Source organism: Hyalella azteca, unplaced genomic scaffold (genome assembly GCF_000764305.2).
Source record: "Hyalella azteca isolate HAZT.00-mixed unplaced genomic scaffold, Hazt_2.0.2 contig5540, whole genome shotgun sequence".
NCBI lineage: Eukaryota > Metazoa > Arthropoda > Malacostraca > Amphipoda > Hyalellidae > Hyalella > Hyalella azteca.
The window spans coordinates 45,244-55,892 of NW_025935726.1; the positions used below are offsets into that span (position 1 = coordinate 45,244).

The window sequence follows — 10,649 nt, forward strand, 5'->3', positions numbered from 1 at the left end:
GAACTTTATGAATGTACAAGCAAATACCACTTGATGCCGCTCCGCTTTCCCGGCAATTTTGAATTTTTAATTTAAATTTTAAATATTAAAAAAAACTCTTTACAATTTAAAATTTGAAAATTGAATTTTGAAAATATTTTTTCAAAAGAAAATAAAAATTTTACGGGCGAACAGAATAAGCTCATTTCATTTAATAACGATTTCGAATTAGTTCAAGTTTGCCGTGATTTTCGTTGAATCACCTCTAACCAAAGTGATATTGATTAAAAAGCCACCATGCACAGTAATTAATAATATACGTTTAAAAATTACTTTTTAAAGACAACACTTCTAAATAATCCAGTGTTCCCAATGTTACAGATGTACAATGAATTTCTAATAAACAAACATGCGTAAACGGGTAAGGTAATTGATATGAAGAATTACATGATGGACATTTTGTAATAATAGTTCAGTTATTGATTCAATAATTTCATTTTACGTCGAATTCAAACGCACTATTCAGTAGCTATGGATATGATGCAACTGCATAATATATTGTTCTGTTTATGACGCAATTTAGTGCAAGTATAATATTAATTATCCCTGAAATTGCCGAAATGGTAATTGGGTATATGAGTTAGTGAAGCACTCAATAAACGGAGTTTTTTAACGGCCTGTTTCGGTCTCATCTTGCTTATACAGAAGCCACGTGGTCTGTTGTGTCTTTGTTATCGAGTTTCCATCAGCAGACGTACTTCAGAATACGCTGTTCAAATTTATCACATATTAAATTTCCTTAAAGATTGTATTTCAGTGGCGTACAATTTACAAAGTACTCGCTTTCTCGCGCAAAATTAGACTCTCACCAAAGTATTGCTAATCACGGCCAAGAGTTCAGCGCAGCTGTTATGTCAATGAAAGAAATTTTCTAAAGTCAGTATTTTATATTCATGAATATTAATCAACAGTCGATAATATTTACATGGATATCATCCACATATTCACACGGATATTATCTTCATATTAAGATAGATATTATCTTCATATCCACATGGATATCATCCTCATATTCATGTAGGTTAATTATAGATTAAGGTTTTAAGCGTCTAAATTTACTTTATTATTTATTGATTCATTTTATATTATAGCATTAAACTTAACATACTTGCCCACGCGTACTGTTCCCTGACATAAATTAAAATTATCCAACATTCATCATTTATATATACTGATTTTTTACATATCAACGTGACAAGTGACGTTGTCAAATCAACGTGACAAGTGATGTTGTCCTATCAACGTGACAAGTGATGTTGTCATATCAACGTCACTACGTGACAAGTGATGTTGTCACATTAGCGTGACAAGTGATGTTGCCATATCAACGTGACAAATAATGTGGTCATATCAACTTGACAAGTGATGTTGTCATATTACTCATATCAACGTGAGAAGTGATGTTGTCTTATCAACGTAACAAGTAATGTTTTCATATCAACGTGACAAGTGATGTCGTATCAATGTGACAAGTGATGTTGTCATATCAACGTGTCACATCAAGTGACAAGTGATGACTATGAATTGAATAATTCGGTATCAAATTACCATGAACTTTACCAAGTTTAGTACGCCCTGAAGCCTGGCTGGGTAACGTTTTCTGCGAAGTTGGATATAGAAAACTTCATCTTTATGAGGGAGCCTCATGTATATATTCTCTGTATATCAATCACACTATATATGAATGACTAATAATAACACAGGTAAACAGGATGCTCTGTGAACTCTCGGTAGTCTAAACTTGAACTTGAACTGAAAATTATGAAATTAGGTACTCTCGGTAAAATTTCGCAAAATATTGATTAGTTAGACTAGTAACGAAATTGCTACGATAAAATCGTTGATACTGTGATAATTGACTCTATCTGATGCTTTGAGCATGCGTCCACTGGAGCTTTGAGCATGCATGCAATCATGTCTGAGTGATGGTATTTTTGTTCAGTTATCCATAGGTTTACAATTTTATTCATTATCCTACCAAAACTATAATAAAAGAATTACTACAATTTTGAATCGAATTCATGTGAGAACACTCTTCACAAACGCAATATATTGAAAAATTCAGGAAATATACATATTTAGATCGATCAACTCTGAAAATTTTATTTTCACAAATAACATACTGTATTAAAATGTCGGGTAACCATACAATTATCAGGGTGATGTAATTAAAAAAAAATTGTAAGAGCGTCCTAGCGACGATCTGATATAGAAGAGATTGCACCCTGCACTGGGTAAGCGCTTGAAATCGTGTTAACGAATTCAGGCGCTTAATTTCAACGAATTCAAATTCTTAACGATTTCAAAATCAACTAATTTAGCCAAATTCATTGCAATTTCATGCGACAGTTCGAAACAAAATCTTTAGAGTGACAGCATCACATTTTTGTTAATTACAGCAAGTCAAAAATAATATATTTCCAAAGGACGTATTGAAGAATACAAAATTCACTGCCATTGACATGGAATAGAAGAGTTGACGCTAGCGTTCTCACCAGCTTCCCCACTGCGCGCGTCTTGAAGTGGCCCGTCGAATACTTAAATTCCGAAATTTCATACGAATTTTTGGGAAATATTTTCTTTAATCACGGGGATTTATACCTGTCTCTTATACACATCTAGATGTGTATAAGAGACAGGCACAACTCACGACGATCTCAACGCTGAGCGCCGCAGCCGCGCGCAGAATTGGTGTGCGTGAGGACGACACAGCACATTCAGAAAAATGAGTGCGTCAAATTGTGTCAATAGTTACGCACTTTCTTACCCACACAACGATTATTGAGTCGACGTAGCACTGATACGCCAGTTTACCGGGGCAAATAGGGAACGGATGACCCACACCAGGGCCAAAAGTGCATCTCTATTTAGGACAATGACCCGCTCATTTATCTGAGTGCAGAATCAAACTTCAGCTGCTCAAACACAGCAGGTATTTAGCCGCACCAATTCCGTGTTATATTACACGAGGCCATGTTGGACGTTTGCTATGAAATTAAGTATGTCTTCATCGCGTTTCAGTAGATTTCTAATGCTCGCTTTATCGTCCCCAATGCGGGGCAGTGAAAAATTTTATTAACTGGAATTTTAGCTAATTAGGCTACACTATCTTGGACCGATTGTTGTCCATGAAAATATTACCACACGTTTTACCTAAATTATGAGTGTAAATCATTGTTTGACATAGGATCATAACAAAACCTCAATTTATTCTAAACTTTGGGAATCAAATAGAATTGATTCATCAAAAAATTATATAATTTGAAAAAAATGAACAAAAAATCTTGTGCATATGATGCCAATCATTTTATGACAATGCAGGGGTAACTCTTTAAACAACTAGTATGCTACAACAGATACCCCAACAGCAGATTTTACTATTGAATAGAGCATGGAAATCTTCTCAAAATTACAGAAATTTTAACGACAATTATTCTATTAAATACATGTCATACGTGACAGATTGGATATATTTCTATTGGTTCAGCGGAATTTATCTAAAAATATTTGGAAGTTGCAGGGTTTGCAGTGAGAGGAAACGCGGTTGTGTCAACGAGATCAACGTGACAAGTGATGTTGTCATATCAACGTGACAAGTGATGTTGTCATANATACGAATTTTTGGGAAATATTTTCTTTAATCACGGGGATTTATCCAGTCTTTAAAATAGAAATTTTATTGAATGCATGAATATTTCTGCCATTGGCTGGTTGGTAAAACCAGGTGAAAGAATCAGTACGCATGCATTTCCTATATCAGTTATAGTCAAATAATATGAAATATACATATCCCATTCCAGACTTCATCTATGAGGATGAGTCAAATCAAGCATATTCTTAGCGTTTCAAAACACGTTTTTTCAAGCATGGTTCTCGAAAATCTACTTTATTCATGCATTACATGATTTTCTTGCACAGCACAATATTGCACAGCAAATTAGTACTTTAATATGTACGTTGCCTTGCGCAGTAGCCTTAATATTTAGGAAACTAAAATATATAGATAGGGAAAATAATATCAGCTAAATGATAGAGTTCAAATTTTCAGGCAAAGATATAGCAACTTTAATTTTATGCGCAGTCAGCGAAGAGCCTTAAAAGTAAGTGAGTAGGTTATTCCCCGAGTTGTGAGACATGACTTAACTTCTCATCATACCTGGTAAATCTGTAGTAGCCGACGCATCGCCGCTATTAGAGTTAGACTATAACTAGCAAATACGAGGTCAATCCAATGCAAACTCACTCGTCTCTCCCCAGTCACTAGCGAATAATTTTTATGAATTAGGGCGACCATATTATGATTATTATTATTTATGAATTATGGCCGCCATGTTGTGAATATTAATATTTATGAGTTATGACGACCATATTATGATAATATTTATTAATCATGATCTCCATGTACTGACGAGCCGCATGCTGCACATTTTAATTTTTAATTTATTTCACTTTTTTCCCAACTTAATCATCAGTGGCTGGTTAATAATCGGAAAAAACAGCAAACTGTGTTCACAGAGCATAGTGTTTACCTGTGTTATTATTAGTCATTCATATATAGTGTGATTGAAATTCAGAGAATATATACATGAAGCTCCCTAATGAAGATAAAGTTTTCTATATCCAACTTCGTAGAAAACGTTACCCAGCCAACCACCAGGGCGAACTTAACTTGGTAAAGTTCATGGTAATTTGATACCGAATTATTCAATTCATAGTCATCACTTGTCACTTGATATGACACGTTGATATGACATCACTTGTCACGTTGATATGACAAGATCACTTGTCAAGTTGATATGACCACTTTACTTGTCACGTTGATATGACAACATCACTTGTAAAGTTGATATGACCACATTACTTGTCACGTTGATATGACAACATCACTTGTCACGTTGATATGACAACATCACTTGTCACGTTGATATGACAACATCACTTGTCACGTTGATATAAAATAGAGATGCACTTTTGGCCCTGGTGTGGGTCATCCGTTCCCTATTTGCCCCGGTAAACTGGCGTATCAGTGCTACGTCGACTCAATAATCGTTGTGTGGGTAAGAAAATGCGTAACTATTGACACAATTTGACGCACTCATTTTTCTGAATGTGCGGTGTCGTCCTCACGCACACCAATTCTGCGTGCGGCTGCGGCGCTCATCGTTGAGATCGTCGTGAGTTGTGCTGTGTGACTATTAATGATATCTCTCTCGACGTTGTAACACGAAAATTAAAGGAGGAGATAGATTTATAAAAGACACCTTTTTTGACGTTTTCAATTAATTTCGCGTTTTATTTTTATTTTTTCGAAAAATTAACGAAGTTTCAAGACGATCGGTCATTTATTTCAGAAGATAATTTTCACGGTAGAAGCTCCCCTGAATGACGATAGCTCGACAGGGTAAGGTTGAATTATTGTACAGAAGATAGTATAAATCATTGTAGTTAACGTACTAGAATCTGTATCACATGTAGAGAGGAGCTTCAAACTTCTTACTACGTGTGCAAGATTTACAACAGTGTTGTTACATGCAATTGAACTGGTGAAATGAACTTTACTTCTCATTCAAAATTGTTCTGCTAGTATGAACCGTACCAATTTTTGAAAAGTCTTATGAAATTCTTTTAGACCACGAATATTTTTCCGTTTATATTTTCGTGTCAATTATTAAGAACGGTCCTAGATTTTCCCTGCAGTTGCCTCACCGCAGTGGGCCGATGGCTCCAAAACTTGCTAAGATCGAGTACAACTTGGAGGTCGGACAGGCGCTGCGTTTCGCCAGTTAGCAACGCGTACCACGAATGCTTCATTTAATCGTTAATATATATCTTTGGTTACATTTATTTCCCTGATTGTATTGATAATCACTTCAACTCAAAGGTGTGATGCATGAAAAATTCAATTGGCCAATGCAGCATTTAATGTTCTGTTATACATCATAACCAATATTCCAGTTCCGTAATTTGCCGCAGGACTTCAAACGCTCACGACGCTTCGTCGTCGCATCGAGTTCGCCCCGGCGGCAGTTAGGGACTCATGGTAGCGTAAAGCCTTCACCGATGAGCTGATTTGATCCTAGGGTGCATGTGAAATTTTGTTCATATCCAAACTAACTGAAGTATAGCATCGCTAAGGCTTAAGATATTTAGACAGTTAATAATGTCCAACCCGAGGAAGATGGAACGCTCTTTATCTGCTGACTGCGTTCACCGCACCCGGAGCCTCGAGTTGCGCAGTAACTGCAGCACAATTTATTGGTCAACTTCATTGAGAAATACGAGCCTGCAACTATGATGATGATTTGATCATTCATTTCTTATTGGTTTATTTTCATCCTTAAGAACATCAATATTTATTAAGGTTTCCATCGTTCATTCGTAGCGAGCCTGAATGCATTAGAATCACGTATATTTGCTGTTAGAATAGTTCAATAGATTGAAGAGTTTCATCGTCGCCTTCGAGTTCATCGCCAGGCGGGAGTTTGGGGCTCATCGCAGGGCTGAACCTATACCACCTTCGCTGTGGAGGCGGAAAGCCTACACCAAGGCGCTGATTCGCTCCTTAGGTGCATGTGAAATTTATCAATTCTTATACAAACTAACTGAAAATTGCCAGCGCTAATATTTAATGTGAATTACAAGACAACAATTAGAACTAGACAGACAATCAACGTCCATCTCGAGGAAGACATGCGCATGAAACGCGCCTGATCAGCCGAAGATGATCACCGCACTACAGCGCACGCATTCACCCCGAACCTCGTAGTGCCCAGCTGAAAGCAACTCATGCTTAATTGAATATTTTTGGGGGAAATACGGCTAAGACTTTCGAGATATAGACGATTCTAATTCGTTGCATTTTCGATAATGGCTAACTGGCTATGAACCATTTCAAGAGTCTGGGAAATATTTTACACATTGCTTTTTTCCAAAACCTTAGAAAAATTCATCAGGTAATGCTGTTCACAGGGATTGCTAATCCTGCCACCCACACCTTAAAACACTTCTATTGTCAATTGCTTATTAGCCCGTAAGGCTACAAAAAGTTAATAAATGTTGAAAATACAGTTTCAGTAATAACCAGAATTCGAGCGTTTACATATAACGCTTGACTGAACAGGCAGTCAGTTCGATGACATTTTGCACAAACTAAACTATTCCTGTTACACTGATGAAGATCTATGACTATATGACACAAAATATTCAGATTAATGCATGTACAGCGAATCTACATCAGCAACAATAGTTTATTGGCATAGCTTTATTATTTACATTTGGAACATGTAGCAAACTTCCAAATTATTTTAGAGCTATTTTCCCTACAAGATTTTTTTTCAAACTTTCGATCCAACACATGAAAGGAAATTGCCGAGCCACAATTCAGATAAAAGTAAAATAAAGGGAGTTATAGTTTGAAGATCGGATGTTTCGAGCAATTGATCCAATAACGTTCTAGCGTTCCAATAACGATCCAATTGGCGCATTTAAAAAATTACCCTCTTGAATGAAATGAGTTTTTCTTCGAAAAATGCTTGAAGTTATTCAGTTAATATAACTAAAGCACGCTTGAACGTCTCAAACTGCTGTATTTTTATGGACATTTACAGGAATTTTCCAGAGTGTCTCGCCTATTTGTACAATTACAAATGGGAAGCACTGGCTCAGCCGCAGCCTCCAGAGTCCTGAGTCCTGACTGAGCAACGCCTGCAGCCCCCACAAGAAAGTAGTCTCCCTTGCAATCGAAAGTTTATTGTCTCGTTTTTTATGTTGACAGAATTCAAGGATAGGCTATAGTAATATCAGTTCCGCTAACATATTTGAGGTTATTACATAAATTTATTACATTGCAATAAATTCACTTGTAGAATGCTTCATTCTTCACAGTTTTGTTGTTATGTTTTCAAGTTTTAGGTTTCTTTCCACCGCAATATTTGAATATATTTTTTGAATATTTGAACCTGAAATTCCTTTTCGTCTCCATACCATAACGCTGTACATGTAACGGCAGGTCAAGAGCCAGGTGTGCGAGAACATCGGGCTGTACGCCAGCAAGTACAGGGAGGAGTTCGAGCCTTACCTCGAGCGCTTCGTGACGGTCGTGTGGGAGCTGCTGTCCTCCACCTCCCTCGCCCTCAAGTGCGATCAGGTGCGGCACCTTATGCGGGGAACCGCTTAGGTCGGGGCTTGTGGGCAATGAGGTGCCACACATGCTGTGCGGAACCTGGTGTGGGTCGGGGATTATGGCGTTACGTTGGCTTTAGTGTTCTTGTATACAGAAGTGTGAAGCAGAGTGAAATTTTTTCCCCTATGTTGATTGCTGTGTGAGAAATATAGTGATGGTTATTATAGTATCAGAGATTTCGTTGTTAGATCAGAGATTGCGTGATTTGATTAGAGATCCAGCTGCTAAATTATATGTTAAGATAAGTGATGTTCATGGATCTTAGAATATTGTTAGTTTAAGGATGAAAATCGTTGGTTACTGAGACCCTTGACATAATTAGTTCCTTGACATGCTGACTATTGATGAGAAAATCCTCAATATTTCCTAGTTTTCAACAAAATAACCAGTCATATCACTTGAGAGATAGTCTTCGATGATCAGTGAGTGAGGTTTTTGGTTCAGAGAAAGTGTTGGTTCAGGGTAGGTATTTGTTTTTAATAATGTTGGTTCAAAGATAGCATTTGTTGTCATCTAGTCATTGTGTAGACAACCAATGTGACTACCTGCGTACGATGTAGCAACATAGGAGGCTACTGCACTACCTACAAATGCCATAATGTGAAAACATACAGTATTTCCTACCAATATAATGACATATACTCCTATCTAACATATAATCAATCCAATATCATTAGCAACGTATTAAGTTATGGTGGCTTGCAGATGGTAAGCCACGCCATCCACTTCCTTAGCAGCGTGGCGGAGCGCGACCACAACAAAGGCTTCTTTGAGAACGAGGCCGTCCTGTCCGGCATATGCGAGAAGGTCATCCTGCCCAACATGCAGCTCAGGGGTTAGTAGCATCACTTCATTCCTTCTCTTTTTAGCTCATTTTCTAAGAAATGTTCACCCAAGTAGAGTCACAATGGAATTAATTCATTATAAATTCAATAGTTAGTCTATTTATAACAACATATCCTCATATTCTGAGGCACTACTGCTGAATTTAACACTAAATAATGAAACTTACAAGCGCTAAACGCATTACTCAGCTAATTTTCTTTAATATGAGTTTTTTCTTAAAAATACGTTAAAAGCTCGTATGTGTATATATTCAGTTATTATAAGTAAAGCAACTGATTATTACAAATAATAATCAGTTGATGCTATCCATGCCCCTGTTTCCAGTCGCCATTTAGACACTGCTTACAAATATAGTTTCCTCAGCCCATTACGGCGCCACAAGACAGTGCTTATATTATATTACAATTGAATTTCCATACCTGATGCTGATGGTAGTGAGTGATATAACAATATACTGAACATGCAGTCAATTTAGCAAAATTCAGCATTAACTAAACTATTCTAGCTATTTCGATTCAGACACAACTGTGACACATACAAAAAAATTTTATATATTAATGTACTGCGAACCTACATCACCGATCATAGTTATTATATAGCTTCATTATTAAAATTTGGAACATTTAGCAAGCTTTCTGATTATCTTAGATTAATTTGCTCATACTAAATTCTTTTCAGAATTCAATCCAACGCAAGTAAGGAAATTATCGTGCAACGATTCAGGATAAATAAAAATAAAAGGAGTTATAGTACGAAGATCTCATGTTGCCAGCAATTGATGCAATAACGCTCCAGAGTTCCAATAACGATCCTATATAGTCGCAATTATCGAAAAATGTGACCAGTTTAATATGAGTTTTTTCTTAAAAATACTTTAAAGGTTCGTATGTGTATATATTCATTTAATTTAAGTAAATCAATTCTTATAATAATCAGTTAATGCTATCCATCTCTTAGTGGCCAGTCGCCATTTGCACACTGCACACCTATACAGTTTTTTTTTACCCCATTAAGGCGCCTCAACAAAAAATAATATACATAATATCATTTTCTAGTGATGACGGTAATGATTGATATAACAATATACTGAACATGCAGTCGATATAACAAAATTCAGCATCAACTAAACTATTCTAGCTATTCCGATACAGATACAACTGTTATACAGATACAACAGATACTGATACAACTTTCGATACAGATACAACTGTGACACATACAAAAAAATTGTATATAATAATGTACTGCGAACCTACATCACCGATCATAGTTATTGATATAGCTTTATTATTAAAATTTGGAACATGTAGCAAGCTTTCTGATTATCTTAGATTAATTTATCGTTGCGTAATTGACGCCCGGAAATCAGTGGCTGCGGGTTCAATGCTTATATTACTTCTATCATTTAATTTATAAGCTAATAAACCCTCTAGTGTGCTGCCCACGGAAAGAATTTGCAGTCAACTGTTGAGTTGCGACTTGCCAGCCTTCGCCACGTACTAGCACTAGGGACGCACAACCTTGTGCCGAGGGTAAATTTAGTTTAGTTTACGCTGTGACATTCGTTTTCTGTGAAAGTTAT

General features: G+C 36.5%; 1 protein-coding gene across 1 annotated transcript; it reads left to right on the forward strand.

Annotated features, from left to right (window-relative positions):
- Positions 1–388: 388 nt before the first annotated feature.
- On the forward strand, positions 389–9,056 carry LOC108669260 (exportin-2-like; the record flags this gene model as incomplete). The annotated part of the gene is made up of 3 exons (XM_018156565.1): positions 389–400; positions 8,048–8,185; positions 8,927–9,056. Coding segments are annotated over exons 1-3 (280 nt in total), but the record flags the coding sequence as incomplete, so codon positions are not given.
- Positions 9,057–10,649: the final 1,593 nt, after the last annotated feature.